This window comes from Lonchura striata, chromosome 1A (genome assembly GCF_050655825.1).
Source record: "Lonchura striata isolate lonStrDom1 chromosome 1A, ASM5065582v1, whole genome shotgun sequence".
Taxonomy (NCBI): domain Eukaryota; kingdom Metazoa; phylum Chordata; class Aves; order Passeriformes; family Estrildidae; genus Lonchura; species Lonchura striata.
The window spans coordinates 7,702,270-7,722,941 of NC_140741.1; the positions used below are offsets into that span (position 1 = coordinate 7,702,270).

At 42.5% G+C, this 20,672-nt stretch overlaps 1 protein-coding gene across 11 annotated transcripts in view; it reads left to right on the plus strand.

Moving 5' to 3' along the window:
* ITPR2 (inositol 1,4,5-trisphosphate receptor type 2) overlaps positions 1-20,672 on the plus strand; it is a 242,560-nt gene that overhangs the window by 185,095 nt on the left and 36,793 nt on the right. For all 11 annotated transcript variants that reach the window (XM_021538669.4, XM_085570357.1, XM_085570356.1 and 8 more), the window contains 4 exons: positions 10,748-10,855; positions 12,375-12,567; positions 15,570-15,695; positions 19,242-19,417. In XM_021538669.4, the coding sequence (XP_021394344.2) occupies positions 10,748-10,855; positions 12,375-12,567; positions 15,570-15,695; positions 19,242-19,417 (603 nt within the window). The remainder of the gene's footprint in view (positions 1-10,747; positions 10,856-12,374; positions 12,568-15,569; positions 15,696-19,241; positions 19,418-20,672) is intronic.

Sequence of the window (20,672 nt, forward strand, 5' to 3'; positions counted from 1 at the left end):
AAATAAACCTCTGTGGCTGATGTTAGGTCTCAGGTTATAACCTTGGCAGCTTGTCCTTTGATGTTTTCTTTTTCTCCCCTTCTCCTTGGAAGCATTCACCTCAGAATCCTGTTCTGGCTTTGATAGGAATCTACAGAGGAACCTCTGTTTTCCATCTAGTGTTGTGTTGACTTAGGCTGCTAAGAGCTGCTAGGATTCAAGCTAGAGCTTTTTACCATAGGTTGGCCACAAAAGCTTTAGCTTATTTTAATTTTTCTGGTTCTACTTCTCTAGAATAAGATGAAGTGTCTATTCTACATATGTGTGTGATTTATTACATGCAATGTTAATGAGGGATATATCCTGTTTGACTGTGGCAACTGTGCATTTCACTAGAGCACAGGTGGCCTTAATATTTCTGCTTTGTGGTTTCTTCTTCTATCTTTAACTTCTGTAATCCTTGTGTTTTATGGTTTACAAGATTTTTTTGTCATTGGGAAATATGTTGAATTGGTTTTGGTGCCCAAAAGTTACACCAGAAGAAATATTCTCTCTTTGTCTAATGTCTGCATTGTGAAATCTTCACATTAGTCTGTGTTTTTACTCTGGAAATTGGCTGTGGGACAATGAAATACTGTTCAAGACATTCTTTGCTCTCAGCTCTGTTTGCAGCCCTGTCCTAGCAATAACCACATTACCTTTTTATTGCTGTCTGAAGCAGCATGGGGTGGACAGAGGGACTTCAGTCCTCCTTTGGTTCTCTGTCACCCGTAAGGCAGTTCCTCCTTTTCCCACTTGTAGAATGGGTTTTCATTTAGCTGTGTCCACAGCTGGTCTGCATGGGAATGCCTCTACTCAAAGTAAGCAAGCAATACTGATTTATACTGATTTATGCTGGTAGAGAGCTTGCCCTGTTGCCCTCAAACCATACTCTTACCCTGGAGCTGCCTACATGCATTTGTCATGATTTAAGATTGATGATATAGGGGTCACAAGGAGGTTGGCTTGACTTTAAACCTTTAGATTGAAATTGCTTGGAGAAGCATTATGTAGAATTAAGCATAATTTTTCCTTGGAAACTGAGTAAACTCAATCCAGAAGCTTCTGAGAGGAAATAAATGTGGGACCACACAGTGCCATCTTTCCAAAGCCACCCTTCAAAGCACACTGCACACTCAGCCAGCCCCGAGTGCTGTGTGCACATTTCACTGGCTCAGAAATGTATGTAATGTAGCTATTTTGTTCAAATTGCTGCAAACTCCCCTCATCAAGGAAGTTGATTTACACAAAGTGTTGAGTTCTTGCACTGGAGTCAGATCTGAAGCTTTCGCATTAGTGGTAACCTTCAAGTGAACCAAGGTGCACCTTTTTCTTCTAAGTACAGCTCAACTAAAACATTTTACCCTAAACTGGAGTTTGGTTGGAGAAGAAGTGAGGTAACCTTGGAAATACCATGAAGTGAAATCTGGTCTCACTTAACAGAGCAATTCTAATAGGCTTCAGATATCTGCATTGTGAAATCCTACACCTTAATTAAAATGGGGGGGGGGGGGGGGGCATCTTCTCTAACAAAGACATACTTTTTTATGTTCAGTAGTCACTGAAGTAATTACAGGTTAACAAAAATAAAGAGCATTAAACAGAATGTCAAAATATGTCTGTTCCTCACAGTTGCTCCGTTTTAACTCTCATCTCCTCTGATGTCACAATTTAATTAGGTATCTCAGTCACTATAGAGTATTCCAGACAAGATCTGAATTTGTAATCTACAAATCAGCAGAGCTCAGTTGCCATCCTCTCTGTATTTCATTCATTTAACACAGTGCAGGAAAGCGAAAATGAGGTTCACCTTGCATTTTCTCTGAGGCAGCTTTATGAGATACTGAATAAAAGTGTCCAGCTGTGAAATTTAGTTTTAACAGCTGATTATGCTTTTCTACACCAAAAGTGAGGTGATCAGTTACTTATGATCACCTTCAGACCTGCACACAGATAAGCATCTAATCAGCCTGGGGTTAAAGAAGCCTTTTCTCTGCCTTTTTCTATAGGCAAGGATTTTCAGAGTTTGTTTCACAAATGATGGTCTGTGGTAACCTTAAATGAACTTCATTTGGAAAATTTTTCCAGCTTTTTCTGTCTTTGGGTCTGCAGAACACCATTTAAGTTGGTTGGATAAAACAGCATTTTTTATGAATATCTGATAAGGAGACAGATGAAATTTTTGCTCCCACCAAGAACTCTTATTTCATAGGTGCTAGTTGAAAGTGTTCTCCTGAGGACAATAGCCACAATGCAGAGTTGGAAAGAACAACTTACCATTTTACATTCTCTTCTTACTGGTCCTATGCTTCTAGTTTTATTTTTTAGGGATATTTTGTTCTGCTGATTGGAGGGGGAGGCAGAGATTCAACAACATGGTTGAAAATGTTGGAAAATCTCACCATTGTAATTGTTTGAGAGGAGTCATCTCTCAGTTCCTGTCCATCTCCACACTTGTACACTGCCCTGTTTTGTAGCCTACAATGCATGTACATCAAGCCCAGCAGATAGTAGGAAATCCATGCAGGTTTCAGCTTCAGCTGTTTGCTTGCTGCTTCAGTCTTGTATGTTTTTTGACTATGAAAGAACAAGTTATGCTATTTGGAATGTTGAGAAGGTGGGATGTGAACAGGACCGGCTATTAACTGGTTTTTAATTTGACATCACAGATGTCAGAGTCTGAGCCATGGTTCCAGGCTGCAGCTGAGGAGTTAAGCCCCTTCAATGTGCATCACTGAAGACAGGGAGATGGTTTATCCCAGCCTTTGCAGGGGCTGTCTTCCAAGCCACACCTGCCCATGGCAGAGCTGGTGACCATGTCAGGTTGGGTTGGTGGACTTCATCCAGCTGAAGGGGTCACAGTGTGCCAAAGAAACCATGGCACTATCCTGAAAATGTCAGAGAGAAGACAAGTGTGGGTAGATCCTGAAGAAGAGGATGAGTCCATTCTGGAAGGATCAACCCACAAGGAACTTTGTGCTCGTGGTGCCAGAGGAAGGGATGTTGAGTGCCAGTCAACATCTCCTGGTCCTATGGTTCACAGAAGGAAGTCTGTCCGTTCTTAAGAGCTTGAAATTGTGCTTCCCCTCACCACATTGCCCCCAAAGTAAGAGTCAGCAGCAAGTCCTCCTTTTGTTTGTGCTAGAGACTGCCTTTTCTAGAGAAGCCACATAGTAGACAGAAGAAGATAGCTTCTTGTATGGCAGAGAGTCACATTCTGCAGAGAAGAGAAACTTTAGAAAGTGAAGGACTTGGGAGCAAAAGGATTTTAAGAGTTCCTGAAAAGGATGTGCCTTTCACAGCTCTCTTATCTCAGGGGTATTTATGTATTTTGGATGTATATGAAGTGTTGGTGGCTTTTAGAGTTTACAGGTTCTCTCGCTGTGTGGATTTGGGATCCATGTACCTGCTGATTTGGGCCTTTCCCAGACAGTGTCTACATAGCATTGGTGCCAGTGGTTTTGTCTACCTTTTATGGAATAGCATGAGGCTGGGGTCTTCTCCTTCTGCTCTGAAGAAGACTAATTGCAACAATTATGCTCTCCTTTTCTTTCTTTTCCACTGAACTTTCTCATTACCTCCCTATAATCATGTTTGACAATTCCATCGTCTGATTTCCTTCCATTCTGCATTTACAAATTTGCAATATTTGTACAATTTTGCTTACAGTAATCGTGAGCGGCAGTCTCTGAGTGCATTTGTGTCCTCCATTTGGCATATTCTGGACTGCATACTGCTGTCCACTGCTGTCCAGTATGGCCAGTGTACACCAAAATTCAAGTGTATGAATTGGGTTGGTTTGACTCAAGCAGGCACAGCTGCCCATGACAGTTTACATGTAGCCTGTGGAGATGTTTCACATCCACCCACCTCAAATTAATTTTGTTTGGTTGCAGTGCATTTTGTCTGACCTGAACTTCCCCACACATGTGTGCACTTCATGTTTTTGGAACTCAGCTTTTCCTGCAAAAGAAATTAAAAAGGAGGCGAGTGGAAGTAAAGTTCATTGAAATATTAACAAGTAATTTTGTCTTCTGCTGGTTTTCATCAGGATAAAAAAGAACAGCAAAACCACAACAAAAATAGCAATGAAATTACTGTGGGGGGCTGCAAACATAATAGTGATAGAGTTCACTTAGCTGTGGTGGTTTCTTTTATGTGATAATATTGAGGTGTTTTATTTCTCCCCTGTGAGGTAGATCACTATTAGCCACAATTTGTAGCATGCCCCATGTGGAGGCTGGGGAGGAGAGTTGGTGCCTCAGAGGTTACACGAGGCTGTGGAAGACCCAGCAACAGAATCCAAAGCGTCTGGACCACCCAGGGACCTGCTCATGTACCACAAGCCATCAGGGAAAGATTAACTCCAAACCCTTTTGGTTGCTCTGTACGGTATAATTGTCTAAATGAAATCAATGAATACTTGATTTGAGAGGCTCCCATTGCTCCATCCCTGCTGTTCCTAATGTTTGTTAACAGATTGCTTTGTGGCAGAGTGCAAAGGTGCCGCTCTATAAAACTGTAATGGCTTCTGGAAAGGAAGTTGCCCTGTGTATTGCAGAAAGCACCATTCAGTTTTGATTGGAACATGGGGAGCTGAGGAGTGGTTATTGCTTTTAGTACAGCTACTTGGAATAAAAATTTCTGCTCAGTTATGGTTAAGATGACATTTCCTTTTTCCCTGCTTTTTTCTCTCCTTGTTTACTGGTGGAGTTGGAATGTTCTCCTTTGCCCCTGGCCAGGAAGCTGGCACGTGGTAAGGTCCGGGCACACCAGGGAAGAGGAGCTCCTTTTCTGTCTCCTGTGCTCCTCTGTCTGTCACCCATCCTGTTTGCTACTCCCTTGACTTTCTCTTGGCTGTTTTTTTCAGTCCTTGGGGGTTTTCTTGTCAGTCTTCAGCCAGTTTTTTTATCCTTTCTTGCTCTCTAAGCAGCAAATGAAGTGTTTGGTGAGCTGACTTGGGTTATCCTTGGTGAGGGGTTTTGGTGGTGCCAGATCTCACACTGCTTGGCTCTGGAAGCCAAGGGGACAGAAGAGGACAAAAGAGGAAGAGTTTAAGGCTGTAAATGAACCCCAGTTGGCCAAGCCTGTTGACACAGCAAGGTGAGACTCATCTGAGCATTATTTTACTGTTGCTGCAAGTTACATTTTGTCACAATTTCCCCTGGTGAAAGACCACTGGCCTTTGGGCTGGCAACCCACACTGCAGGTGTGTGGTTACTAACAATGTAGGGGTGAAGATAATTTACAGCAAATCTCCCAGATGTCACACCTTGGGCATCAGGTGCAAACACTCTCACCACTTCCCCCAAGGACTGTAGTTCATTAACTTCCAGGCCTGTGGAGTGGCCTCCCTGCCCTGACAGGCTTGAAGGGGGCAGGCTGGCACTCCAGAGGGGAGTGAGGCAGGGCAGAGAGGGCTCTGTGCAGTGTGACAGCTTACAGGCATGTAAGCTCCCAGCTCCCTCCCCAAAACAAGCCCCAGTCCCCAGCACGCTCGTGGTGCTGCCTGACCCAGTGCCCTTTCCCTGCCAGGAGTGCCCTGTGTGCCCCATCCCATGCCAGCCTTACTGCTGCCTTGCAGCTGGGAGAAGAACTGAGAGAATTGGAACAAGGGTAATTATTATTTCAAGAATTTAGTTTCTTTTTTTTTTTTAGGTGTTTGTAACACTTCTTAGTAGTAATACTCGAAATGTAAATTACAGCAAGGCACAGGAGCTGTGTGCTCTCTTTGTGTCTTTATTTCTGCTTCTCAGCCAATTATGCAGTGCTTTTTGTACTATTCCATCAACCTTTCCTAGGAAATCAGTTTAATGTGTTTGACACTTAGCCTGTGAGCTGACTCTTCCTTCAAAAGCCTGATTGCTTATAGGACACTAAGCCTCACTCCTTTAGATCCCTTTATACCATCCTAGTCATAAAAAGTCACCTTTACCCTCCCCCCACCCCATGTTAGGCAATTTTAACATGCTGGGGAGTGAAATCTCGCAGAATTTGGGGGTCTCCAACCTAGTGTCTCTAGCTTGTATTTCTTGTACTTTTTTTCTTGTATTTCTTGTCCTTTTGGGTGCTTCAGCAAAGCCTGGTGTAATCAGCAGGAATTTTGACAAACATCTCAGCTGGGTACTGGGTAAGACCTCATGCCTTTGATGAGAACTTGAGAGACCTCTGCAGTTTACAAGTTATAACAAGGGACTGACACATCCTTATTCAAATATGGAGGGGCTCTGTGTTTTACAGAAATACTGAAAAGTGGATAAAAACTTTCTCTTATCAAGCAATTTTTCCACATGCACACATATATTCACACACTGGTATTTTGGCAAACCACTCTACTATTCCACGTCAGTGAGTTAATGACAGGCTGCTGAAATGAGTGTTCACAGCTTTAAATCAGTCTTTCCTTTAGGAGCATTTAAATAACTTCATTTTTGTTCAAGGTAATCTTGACTATAAAACTAGAGGCCTGCAGGAAACCCATATATTAATTGCAAAAGCTGGGTCTGCTGTGGTTTTCCACACTGCTGATCATATATGGCATCCCAGATGAGTAGCAGATCTGATTTTATAGTCATGTTGTGTCAGAAGTTTAGACTGAGTATTACTTATAATTCTGTCATTTATCTCTACTGTTTCTTTATTAATGTCTTCAGCATTCTTGGTGTGTCCTCAATCTTTCACATTTTGTACTGATGCTTTGTTACAGTGTTTTCCAAATTTTTTAAGTAAAAATCTTTCAAGATGAACAGCAGTCCTTCCTTGGGAGCTGACTGAAAGCCAAATGATCTTTATTCATATAGCTATTGCCTTGCACATCCCCTCTTTGGAAATCACTGTTCCATTATGTGCTATTGCTTCCTTGTCCCTACACGCCTTGATGAGCAGTAAAATACAGTGTTGACATTTAAAATATTGTCAGTGACATGTTTGATGTGCGAGTGAGTGTGTGAGTGAGTTTTCTCCACAATGGTGATTTTTCTGGGGCTCTTTGCAAATTCAGGCTCTAGTGATGGTTATTTTTTTGTATCAGTTGCAGTATATTTTTGAGATACATTTTTGAGCTTTGCTTTGCAAACATAAATGGAACTGTTCTTCTCATTGTAGTTGCTCTTAGCTATGTCCATCCCTTGCCATATCCTCCAGGTGCTCCAAAAGATTTGTGCAGCACACTGGATATAGCACTTTACTGCATCACAGCAGTTAAATATGAAAAAAATATCACTCAGAGCTTGCACGACCTTTATCCGCCACGCACAAACTGTCACCTAGGGTGTATTATAAACTTGGATAAGCTCTCTGTATTTTAGGTTCACAGTTTGTCACTGCATTGTTGTTTTCATTGCTGTGTCTTTGATCTCACAAAAAGCTCTGCCCTGGTCAAGGCATCTGTTGACACAGTACCCCTGGCCCATGTGGGCCTCTGAGCTCGTAAAGGGGCGAAAGAAGGATCGTGAGAGCAGAGTTTCAGAAAACACCATGGTTGCCAAATAACAGCATTCCTAAAGATGTTCTATGTCATTCTGTGGGCCTCTGCTTTGGATCTGAGCTCTCTCAGATTGCTGTCCACAACGTTCTTTCATCAGTGTGGCTGTGGCAATACAGAAATATTAGCAGTAGTTATTGTTGTGTTGCTGTAGAGGAATCCATCCTGTGTAGAAACGGAGATATGAGCAGAAAATTGATAGGCCCTTTGCCCTGAGCTTACTGTCTGAATGTCTAGACTAAACAGAAGGTAAGTGGATATTGAGAGATTTGGAAGCTTAGAGAAATGGAGTTATAAGTGAAGAAGACTCTGCTTCACCAGTTGAAGATTGCCTTTAGGTAGGTTCCCCATCTGAAACGTGCTGCAGCTGCTCCAGCTTGGTCAGAAATCCCTCGTTGTTTCTGGTGTGCCTTTCTGGCAGTTGAGGGGCTAGAACAGAAAATTCTGGCTTTGTTCTTCAGGTTACTTTGTCCAGTGGCTGCGCTGGAAAGCCCCAGCTGTGCAGTGCTAGGCTCTGTTCACACATCAGCACGGGACAGTGACAGCCTGAAAGCACAGCCTCAGAAAGCACAGTGCAGATCACAAATACACACTGTTTTAAAGAGCTGCTGTTCATGTGAAACCTGATAGCAAAATATGCTCAATCTCAAATCCCCAGCAGGCTCTGAACACCCTGTTCTAGCCAGTCCCATTAGAGCATGAGAGGCTGACATTGTTTTCCCTTCTACTCCATGTGATAAAGGAATTTCTGTTACCAGTAGTTATCAAGAGAGATTTCTACAGTAAAAGTTATGGACAGTTCAAAGCATATCAGGAAGCAATATCTAGAGTTTTTATATGGCTTACAAATCGCATTTCCAATTCTGCATACAAGTTCAAGTAGAAACACAGAAAGTTTTTTGTGCTACTAATGGAAAATTCCGAACCTATAGTAGGTCCCTTACTCCAAACTGGCATAGTTTTAATAAGAATTATCCATATGTCCTTGACTTGTCATTTGTTAGAAAACTGAAAATCTTAATGGTTCACATTGGAGAAATAAAGGTCAAGATACAGGCAAAGTTCCTCTGTATTACAGAAGATAATAAAAGGCTAATATATTTGCTCCTGGTTATGCTAATTCATCACTCCAAGTACAGTGTGATTGCATTCTGTCTAGTCAGTGCTCTTCTTCATATCTTAAAGAAGAGATATAGCCAAAGTAAAGGGCACTTGGAGATAGACAGGGAAAATAATTGAGTCACAGAGAGTCTTCTGTTTGAGGAGGGATGGGAAGGATAGGGATTGTTTTAATTTAAAGAAGAGACAAATAAAAGAGAACGTGACACTACTGTACAGAATGATGAATGATACAGAGAAGGTGAACTGGGCACTCTTGCTTGCCCTTTCCTAAGTACAGAAGCAGAGGGACGTCCAATAAAGCAGAAAGGCAAAAGTAGTAACACTGCTGAAATGACATTTTTAAACAGTAACTGTGTTGTTTCCAATGGCTCATCTTCTTTCTCCATGATTCTAGAGCATGGCTTGAGGGGCATGCAAGGACCTCTAGGAGATTTGTGGTTATGCTGCAAAAGCTGCTGGTTGGATCAGATTATTTGTCTTGTGTGAATGGGAAGAACTTGTCAGATATTTTCAGAGAACCTTTTTAGTCTCAAAAATAAGTGGAAGTTTAGGTAAAGACATTGATGTGTGTAATTATACTATCCATGCGTTTGCTAGATGGAGTAAAAAAGTAACTATTCAGGACAGAAATCTACTACTGATGGAAGGAATATTCCTCTGCAGTTAACCCCCATGTCATTTTTTGCTGGTCTCCCTGAATATCTGCTCATGACACTTTTATAAAATGCTGATGTTGTGCCACATTGGCTCAGGCTGTGCTGTCAGGACCAAACAGATTTCTGTCCCCAAGAAAGTTGATGGAAGCACATTTATTCTTCCTGAATATCCCCTTCTGATATTCTCTTAATTTTGGATGTTTCATTTTTTATTCATTTTCATATAAGTTTGTATTGAGATCCAGAAGAAAATTTATTTTGATCAGTAGATAATAGGGAATTTCAATAAATGGACTAAATTGTATATGTATCTCTCCCCTGCCTTTTTGTTAAAAAAAAGGGAGATAATGAGACATGCAAATTCCAGATGAGAGAGATCACGTGCTGGTTAGATTATTACAGTATCTGTTTGAATCCATTGTTAGTTTTAGACTTAATCCCTGTCAGTCTTTTTGTAGCTGTGCAATTATTTTATAATTCCTCACCAGGCTGTGCTATTTCATGTAGCACAATCCCAGCCCACCTGTGGTGATCATCACTTCAAAGCCCCGGTTCCTGTGGTCATTTTGAGTGTGTGCCTGCCTCATTTCTAATGGTCTGTTGTGGTAATGTCAGCTGTGATGATTCAGCCCTGGATCACATCTGCAAGGTGGCTTTTCCTCTCTTTCCTGCTGCAGTTTTTCCCATCTTAAAACAGGTGAAACGCCTCAGTTATTCTGGATGGAAACCGCTTGCTATGATGTAGGGAAAATTGAATTTTTAGTAATTTCTTTATGCCTTATAATTAGGTCTTTGTTTCTCACTCATCTACAGGACATTGTGAATGCATTTGCCAACACCTTTCTTTTTAAACTTTTACAGCAATGGGGCATTTAAAATATCTACTACTCAAGATATAACAGGTGTATTTTATCAATCATGTGAAGTGTATGATTTTTAAAAGTTTATAGAAGATGCATATTAGTGTGTATGCGTGTATATATCTATTTGCTGTGTATATAAACTGTACAATTAAGGATGGCATTACATTCCAGGTCCCTTAGAAATATTACAGACCTGGCATACCAACCTACAACATAGTTTATCCATTTGAAGTCACTGAGAAAAATTAATTGTAAATGTAATTTAGTATTCAGAGATATGCAAATTTTATGTCTAAACTCAAGTGAAGAGAAGCATTCAGTCTAATTTTTTGGCATTTGTCAAAAGCCCTCCAAAAACCATCCAGACTGCAGACTAAGCTGCCTTTCATAAATCTCAACTGAAGACTTTCTGCTGACTTCTTAAGACTAAATTATTTCTATTGTTCTCGAGTAATTACATTTTTGTTGTTATCTGTGGAAAGAGCCCCACTGGGTTGAGCATGTAAGTATATGGGAATGGGGGAAGATTTGTGTTAGTTAAGTGGAGATGATACAGCTGAAAACCTAGCAGCAGGACATAAATCAGATTTTTCTTCTTTTTCTAGTTGGCTTGTCACAATAAAGCATTGCAACAGATGCTGAAGCCAGGGTCAGATCCAGATGAAGGAGATGAAGCCTTGCGGTTTTACGCCAAACATACGGCACAGATAGAGGTAAAGGATTGCTCTCCAGAAGATGGACAAGTCTGCATCTTAAGCGTGGTGTAGCTCCTCTTTTTAAGCTTCCAAATGATGTGGGTTATTTTTGAGAAGGTTGAATAATATGCTTTTGGTTGTGGAAGATAAAGGAATACACCTATATTAGAAGTGGCTCCAAACAGTCCTTTCACAGTGGCTTTCCTGAGTGTTACCAAACATGTTTTGTTAGGGAAATAATGACTGTGGATAGGAGCTGTGTCATGAAGTCAAGAATCATCTTGTATGGTGCATCACTCAAATAAATAATCACGAGTTTCAAAGCCACTGATTTTGGCTATCAAATTAAAACTCTGCCTGGACTACAAAGAAGTTTTGAAGTGGTGTAAACATTTAATATGGCTTTTGTTTAAAATACTAAGGCTTGGCCTGGTTCAGCAGTTCTGTTCTCTATTTTAAACTTTACACCTGCCGTGGGTCAGACTTAGATAGAGGTCCACAGACAGAGATATCCCATCACAGGATGAGTGGAAGATCTGTGGCCTTGGTTGTCCAGGGGGCAGCTCAGTGCTTCTCTTAATGTATTTTAATTATTTGGCTGCTGCTGAGATCTTTCTTAGCAATTATCTGCCAGTTTATCTGGGTAGCTTGTAAATGTAGGCATTAGAGAAGCATTGTGGTCAACTTTTATGTGACCAATAGCTTCTTCTAGAAAAGGGAAACTCAACCCAGCATTGCTGCTATACAAAATAGATAACTGCTTGTCTTTGAAAGCAGTCCTAGACGTGTTTGGTGTGTCAGATATTGTCTCCCCTATATTAATGTATCTCATCTGTTTGATTTGAAATTCAAATAGTGGTGGTTTGTTTTTTTTTTTCACCAGTGGCTGCACAGAGGCATGGTTGTGAGAGTCTGTCTACCCATTTCTGTATTTTTAGTAATGCAGAGTCAACGATCAGAATGGGGAAGCAATTTTGATGGGAGTGTGGTGAGATGAAATAAAATCTAGCTCACTCACTGGTAGCTTGGTAGGTGCTGAAATGCAAACAGTTCAAAACCTTGGGTTTTGTCAAGTAAAAAGATAAAGACTGACAAGATATGGGTGCTGCCTGAGCAACAAGGTGATATTTTTGCATGTTCACCTTTACAATTTATCCCATCATAGAAGCAGATTCAAGATGAAAAAAGCATTTTGTAATCAGAGCAGAAAGCCCCTGAACTTTTCTACTTTTTACTGTCAGATTTGTTTCAATTTGCTGACATATTGAAGCATTCTGAATTACAACATTTTTTATATTTGGCAAAGTTTGAACCTAGGTTTTTCTTAAGACTTACATTTGTCACCTTATTTAGGCAGGCTTTTGAAAATAAAAACAGCTTTACTTGGTTTTCGGATTGATTGGTTCAACTTTATTGTAATCAGTTCAAATAATTAATGCATTCATTTGTTAAATAAAAGGGGAGCTGTGAACAAGAAAAGTTATGACAAAATGATTGGATAGTCACTGACTGGCAAAAATGTGCATTTTATTTATAGATTGTTCGCCATGATAGAACAATGGAAAAGATTGTCTTTCCTGTCCCCAATATTTGTGAATTCCTCACTCGGGAATCCAAAAGTCGGGTGTTCAACACAACAGAGAGAGATGAACAAGGGAGCAAAGTCAATGACTTTTTCCAGCAGACTGAGGATCTGTACAATGAGATGAAATGGCAAAAGAAAATTAGAAGTAAGTACTGTAATTTGAAAAAAAATAGCTTCATTATGCTAAAACCTTGCTTTTAAACCTTCAAATACTTTCATTTTAATGATACACTTTTCTCTGTTCACTCTGACACTACAACAGGCAAAACTGTTCTGGGCTTGAGAGTGTAGGTCTGCTGAGACACTTGCATGCCACCATAAAAGAAGTGTAATATGGAGCCATTCTTAATGTGTTCAAGATGATGTTTTGGACTCCAAAAGTTAAATTGAGGGATGGAAGAACTGGGTGTAGTTCTACTGAACTTGATAGTGTTGCACCTAATTAAACCAAGGCCCCTAATATTTAACAAAAACATGTGTAGCTGCATATTTGAGGTTTGCAAATTCCTGAAAGGCCATCAAAAGACTTGTAAATGTCAGTCACTTAAAAACATCCCTCACCAGAACCTCAGCTGCTTTAAATCTGCCCAGCTCCCATGGAGCCAGACCCCCTCTACCAATCCACATCAGCCTGGCATGACTGGGCTGCAGGGTGTCCCAGTTTGCCCATACTGTGCATGTCCTGAGGTACTGGGGAGGCACATGTGCGGCCTTGAGCTGCTTGGTCAAGATCATGGGGGAGAGGTCAAAGCAGGGCCACCAAGGGGAGAGGCAGGGAAGCCCCACTAGGTGCCCTGAATGTCTTCAGCTCCCTGGTGAGCAGTACAGCTGCTGGCCCTTGGTGGGAATGGGACTATTGCCAATTTGCCTGGATCAAGAGGCTTCTGGCAGCTCAGCCACTGTCAGCTCAGCCCTTGGCTTTTGGAGAAGAAAGTTGTATTTTATATATTGTAGAATCACAGAATGGTTTGAGCTGGGAGGGACCTTAAAGATTACACGGTTCCACCCCTCCTGCCATGGGCAGGGACACCTTCCACTATGCCAGGTTGATCCAAGCCCCATCCAGCCTGGCTTTGGACACTTCCAGGGATGAGGCAGCCACAGCTGCTCTGGGCAACCTGTGCCAGGGCCTCAGCACCCTGACAAGGATCAATTTCTTCCTAATACCCAATCTAAATCTACCCTTAGTTTGAAGCCATTCACCCTTGTCCTGTCACTCCAGGCCCTTGTAAAGAGTCTGTCTCCATCTTTCCTGTGGGCTCCCTTCAGGCATTGGAATGCTGCAATTAGGTCACCCCAAAGTCTTCTCTTTGCCAGGCTGAACATACATAAATATGGCTTAAAGTGATCACTTCATTCACTGCAAAAATGCAGATACTCTTGGAGTGTCACACATCATCTGCTCAAAGCAATTGATCAGGAAGGAAAGAAGGAATAGGGTCAGAGCAGCAGGATAGTCAGAAGAATGTGGGAGCACCCTGAATGTGATGGGAACATGGATGTTACTGCAATTTCTTATATGTCAATTTTCAGGCTTTAATTTTCAGCAGCAGCAAGTCTTCAGCGAAAACTCCATCAACCCAAGTCTGCTTTTCTTGGTGGCACCCTAAAAACTTAGTAATGATAAAATGACCAGAATAGAAGTTGAAAAATACATGATTCCAGAATCTGCATAATATTTGGGAATAAAGTCATTGTATTATAGAAAAACTACTTCAGTAAAAAAAATGATATCTGGGGGTTTTGCATTAGAAACACAAATAAAATAGCCAACCCAACAATTAGATAGACCAGACCTACCTAATGCTATAAACAAAGAAAATGGGTTTATTTTTATTCAGAGTAGAAATTTCTCAATTCCTTTCATCAGTGTAATAGCCAGCAAGTCTCCTTGTTGGGATTTTTATTATTATTTGAAAGGCTATTTCAAGTTGAAGCTGGGTTCATTCTTTAGCCAAGTGTCCATTAGCATGAAGTCTGTGCTGCTTAAATTGGCAGATGTCATTTTTGCAGTGGCTTCAAATGCTTAAATCTCAGCAGTCAGCAGTACAAGGTTATCACAATGAAATCTGAATATTTACCTAATTGCTATTAAAGATTATTTGGCCTGAAGCCTGGGGCAGGATATGCAATTGAAGGAGTCTGCTTTTATAAAACCTTCTCTGGGTGCTCTGCATACTTGCAGGAAGTTTTCAGTACTTTAAAATCTAGTTAATAGGAATGTATCATGTGTGAAACCTCTCTGACCAGAGATGTATTTACGCTATTGCACATAGGATCTTGTTTCAAATGTTCATTTAAATGTATTTTAGTGCATTAACACATATTAAGTGCTTGCCTGAGTCTTAGCACTCTCTGATCTTGTTCCTGACCTTGCTGAACCATGTGACTCTGGACACAAATTCAACCCTGTTTTGCACTGTTTCTCTTTTTAGTCTTTTCTAGCTAGGCTGTAGATTCTTTGGGATATGGACTCTTTCTGTGTGTTTGTACAACAGTTCACATATGGAGATCATGGCTTGTTTGAGTCCTTTTAAGTCGGAGTACAGAGCTGTTTGTCAGCAGGTGACCATGGGCTTCTGAGCATCACACAGGAAATAGTCAGCTTTTGTAGAAACAAAACCCAGGCAGACCAAATATTGCCGGCTTCCTAAGCAGATCAAAATGTTTTTAGTTTGACAGAGGTGGGAAAAATACTGCAGTTCTGAAACCATGCCCATTCCATGGTTCTTTGCCTATGTCATCGGTGTACTTGGTCCAAATAGGTCATCTGGATTCTGGATGTTCTGGCTGACTGACATTCAGAGTGCTAAAATCTATTTGTTCTGCTTGATTTTATGTCCCCATGCACAGAAGTTGCAGATTCAGATGCAGCTGAAAAGACTCCCTTGCAAAATATCCAGGCCTAAAATCTTACCAGAGGCAAAACTCCAGTATATAATAAATAGTATTGTGATCTTTGGATTAAAAGCTCTGCTTGAAATTTTGTTTTATGGCAAACCTATATTTAATATTTGTCTATTATAGTTAATTTTAAAGATCTGCATATTTTCTACATTAATCTAAATTTAATTCCCTTGGGGCCATTGGTGATTGAGTTTCTGCTTGCTTTCAGCTTATTGATTGCTGCTTTTCTCCCCTTTCTAGATAATCCAGCCCTGTTTTGGTTCTCCAGACACATCTCTCTCTGGGGAAGCATTTCCTTCAACCTTGCTGTATTCATCAATTTAGCAGTTGCTCTGTTCTACCCTTTTGGAGATGATGGAGATGAAGGCAAGTAGAGTTTGGTCTTATTTTTAGTTTTAATTTTAGATGCTTTCATTTCTAAGGTAACAAATAAAGCTGCATTTTCAGGTGCAGTCGTATCTGGAAGCCATTTGGAGTCTCCTGAGTAGGTACCAGATGTTGTCTGAAATGTGGTGGTTGATCTGTGTGTCACGTGGCCCACACAGTGCAGAGCAGAATGGACAGGGCATAAGCTGGAGATGATCTAGATGATCTCAGCTAATTTTTATTATATTGCCATATTGCAGTGTCCTGCTGTACACATTTAGCTGCAGCTTCTGAACTGAAGGAGGATTCCTGGCAGCAGAAAGACAGAGATTCCTTAAGGCTGACCAAATTGAATGACTTGCAGTCTTGAAAACATATGGAAGAGAATTATTTGAAAACTAGCTTGTTGGCTTTTGACTATGTTGTTTATTGGGATAAAAGGGCATAACTTTTGCAGAGGAGAAATGCATTATGTAAAAATACTCTTAAAACTTACGATTCTGTCTCTGCTTCGTCCCATGTGTCACAGGAAATATTTAATGGAGTTTTTTATTTGCTGTAAATGCAGTGGGCTAGCAGGAGGCCTCTTTGAAGCTCAAACAAGCTTAATTGGGATAAAGGACACTAAATAGTTTAGAATACTGGTAATGGGAGCAGAGCCATTCACCTTTGGGCCTTTGATTGTTGGCCAGTCAGTAATGTGACTGAAAGGCACCTCTGTCTGATGGCATGTGGTGGAAGCAGTCCAGCTTCTAGTAGATACATGTGCTTTTCACAAACATCACAGCTGGCACCAGCAAACATTCCTGCTGCCTGGCAGAACAGAAAGGCAGCAGATTAAAATATACTGGCATGGGGACCATGCTGCCCTCGCAGCCCACAGGGTGGTCTCTGCAGGTCACAGCTCAGGCAGCTCCACAGCCTCGTGGAGTGAGGCAGAGTTTGCAGGGCTGTGCCCTGGAGAAGGGAAGCATCCTGTACTCTATAAACTGGGGAATCACTCAGAGCACATGAGAGCCCACAGAGGATGAGAGAAGAAATAAAGGGTTAAAAATAAACCTTTTAAGCTACTAAATTTTAGCTAATCTATACTCGTGGAAATCCTCTAGTCTGCAATCAGTAGGTATTAATACTTATTCTGAACTGCAGATTTGTATGGCATTAGTTTAAGTGGCCCAAATAATCCAGTGACAGTGCATTTCAGGATTCCAGGTCCTGGTGTTTGTAAAGCCAAAGCAACTCCTGAGCAGTAAGGAAAAGGAGTGGCCAAATCAGATCAGCAGGTCATGAGGCAGCCTCCTAACTTCCAGCCTCCCTCTCCACCAAAGCCTGATCCAACAGCAGGTGTTTGTCTCCCATTTTTCCCCTTCACCCTGTGTAAATCCACCTCTATTCACCTGTCTGAAGTGTCTGGGCTGATCTAATAATCCCAAAATGCTGCTTTTTAGTAGGTACTTGCAGTTCTTATGTAATATGACACAGGCAAAACTGCTCCAGCTGGAGGCCGTTCCTGAAGGGAGCCTAAAAGAAAGAAAGGAGACAAGAGCATATACTGACAGGACAAGGGGGAATAGCTTCAAGCTGACAGAGAGTAGGTTTCATTTAGATATTAGAAAAAAACTCTTCCCTGTGAGGGTGCTGAGTCCCTGGCACAGGTTGTCCGGAGCAGCTGTGGCTGCCCAGGGATCCCTGGCAGTGCCCAAGGCCAGACTGGATGGGGCTCTGAGCAGCCCGGGATAGTAGAAGGTGTCCCTGCCATGGGCAGGGAATGGAAATTGATGATCCTTAAGATCCCTTCCAATCCCAACCATGATTCTTTGAAGATTCCTTGACTCCAGGGTGCCTGTCTGCACATGGTACTGGTGTGGGTCCTGCAGCATGAAATTGCTGCCTGCAGTAGGGAAGAAGGAAAACTGGTCTGTGAAAGAACCACAGGGAACTTTGGCCTTACCTTTCAGATGGGCTTGAAAGTAATTTTTTTTAGGATCCATTAAAAGTTTCCAAATCGTGTTGGCAAAGAAACTCTCTGACAGGGCTGACCTTGAACCTCCCACCAGGGACAGAAACACTCCTGAACTTTGGAAAAGTTCGGATGCCATCTGAATGTTGAAGCTAGGGCCTCGTCTCATTGTTTTCTAATCCCAGTGATGCTGCTCAGCTGTGTATCTGTTGCCAAAGAGATTCCTATTGTGAGCCCAGCTAAATTTTCTATTCCCTTCTCTCCCGTCACTGACCTCTCGGTTCATCCCATAACAATAGAAGTCAGTGTACAAGTGTGACAGCGCCCTGAGATCTGAATGCGCTTTTTATATCACAGCAACATGGTGCGTTTCCAGAGCTTTAAGCAGAGGGGAGAGGGAACGCAGGGGCATCGCTCAAAGCTCGGGGAGCGCCTGGAGCCAGCATCTTGCAGAGCAGCAGGGACTGGCTGTGCAGGCCGAGCGCAGCCGCTCAGCGCTCCGGGCACCACGGAGCCGCCCGGCCCTGCCCTGCCCGGGGCCGCTCCGACTGCGCTCCCGGGCGGAGGCTCCCGCAGGGTGATGGAGGCTCCATCACTCCAGAGGCGGATGCTCCCGCGGGGGGATGGAGGCTCCATCCCTCCAGAGGCGGAGGCTCCCGCGGGATCTGGGAGGCTCCATCGCTCCACAGGTGGATGCTCCCACGGGGTGATGGAGGCGCCATTGTTCCAGAGGCGGATGCTCCCGCGGGGTGATGGAGGCTCCATTGGTCCAGAGGCGGATGCTCCCAGGGGTGATGGAGGCGCCATTGTTCCAGAGGCGGATGCTCCCGCGGGGTGATGGAGGCTCCATTGGTCCAGAGGCGGATGCTCCCAGGGGTGATGGAGGCGCCATTGTTCCAGAGGCAGATGCTCTCGTGTGGTGATGGAGGCTCCATCACTCCAGAGGCGGATGCTCCCATGGGAGGATGGAGGCTCCATCACTCCAGAGGCCGATGCTCCTGCGGGATGATGGAGGCTCCATCACTCCAGAGGCGGATGCTCCCACGGGGGGATGGAGGCTCCATCACTCCAGAGGCGGATGCTCCCACGGGGGGATGGAGGCTCCATCACTCCAGAGGCGGAGGCTCCCTCGGCCCTCTGGGATGGAGCTGCTTTTTCGGGAGTCGTGGTTGGAAACGTGGCGCTGCAGCGCTCTGCCACTTGCTGTGCTGTTCCCAGGACCGGCTATTTCTGTAGCTGAGCAATCATGGAATCAGACCGGAGGGGCCCTAATGATCCCTGCAGAAGGGAGTTGATTAGTGGCTTGCTCCAGGAGAAGGGTAAACTGTTCCATCTCTGAGCACTCCCTGGATTTTAATGGAAATTTCATTAGCTGCTCGTATTATTACCTGTGCAAAAAGCAACAATACTTCGAGAATAATAGCTCCTGCTGCAATTAGGACAAGCCGTGGTCAGCAGTTGTGATGCATGAATCACGCTTTTGTTAGCTCTGCTGGCAAAGGAATTGATCTTTTGGATCCGTTTCTTGGTGAAAAATGGAGTCTCCAAAGATGCCTTTCTCAAATCTCCCTTTCTCCTCTGCACAGGCACACTCTCACCGTTGTTTTCCGTGCTCCTCTGGATAGCAGTGGCGTTTTGCACAGCAATGCTGTTTTTCATCTCCAAGCCTGTTGGCATTCGACCCTTTTTGGTGTCTGTTATTCTCAGGTCTATATATACTATAGGGCTTGGTCCTACCTTGATACTCCTTGGTGCTGCTAATGTAAGTACTTCAAAAGCAACCAGAAATTCCCTTTCAGCAGAAGGAAAGATATTAAGGGTCTCCTATTAAAATTTGATTAGAGCTGTGCAAAAATTTCTTTTTCTGGTTCATTGGTTAAGCTAAAAAAAATAAATAATTTCCAGTCATCCTGAAACAGCAGTGTCAGCGAAGTGGGAAGCTAAGAAAAAAGTTGGTTTCGTTTTGTGCATATGCAAATATTTTAAAAACAAAAACAATATGAAATTTAAAGAAATATTGCTGCATAAGGGCAATCAAATCTACAGTTTCTCATGTTAAAAGAATAATTTTCTCTACCAGGACTTTCAGTACTATTTACACAAGTTTTTGAAATTTTTCTGAGACCTTAAATATATTTTCAGGACGAAAAGTTTTCAAAATTAAAATTTCTCCCGGTCCCTTGCCAGATCTCTTAACTTAGACAGGAATAAGTCTGCATGCTTACTGAGCTTGGTAAGATACACAGTCGTGCTCACAAGTCATCTATTTAAATTTCTGCCTGGCTGCTACAGCTCTAATTCACCCCAGCACAAAGTATTGGGCTGTTTGCCACCAGTTCTATATGTGAGAATTTCACATACTGAAAAATATCCAGACATAAAGGTAAAGGCAAGTAAGCAGCACTTGCCCATGTCAAATTTGTGAAAAAGGAATCGTGTTGAGTCCTCATTCCTTGTCCTGGTCTGCCAGAGAGATGAGGTGAGGCCCTTTCCTGTCCACTGCTGCACTGCTACTCATGTGTAGGCAAAGCTCAGGAGCCATGGAGAATCTGATGCTGTTGTTTAAATGCTCTACTTCAGAAATGTTCTCAGTTCTGAGGAGTTTTTTTTAGGGATTTTAAATTGAAGAACATGATCTGAAGGAAATAGATCTCACACACCCCCACACACACTTTCTGTTGTGTTACTATTGTTCTCTTGGTAGCAGCATGCCTAGCTGCTCTTACATAGTCTCGGGTCTAAACTCAAAATTGTTGGGAGTTCACTCCCCAGCTGGATTTTAATGCCTCGTGACATTAATCCTGCCCACCTATTCACTAATGTTATAGGAATAAATCACAGTGTGATGAGACATAGTGTTGGAGAGGTGATGTACTTCCATTCACCCATGGGCTCATTCCCAGTGCGCTGTCAGAACTGAATTTCCCTCACCTCACTCCAGCTATCTAAAGGTCGTGCATTTAGTCAAACCAACCTATCCAGACAGCAACCCAAATAAAAAATACCAGGATTTTTCT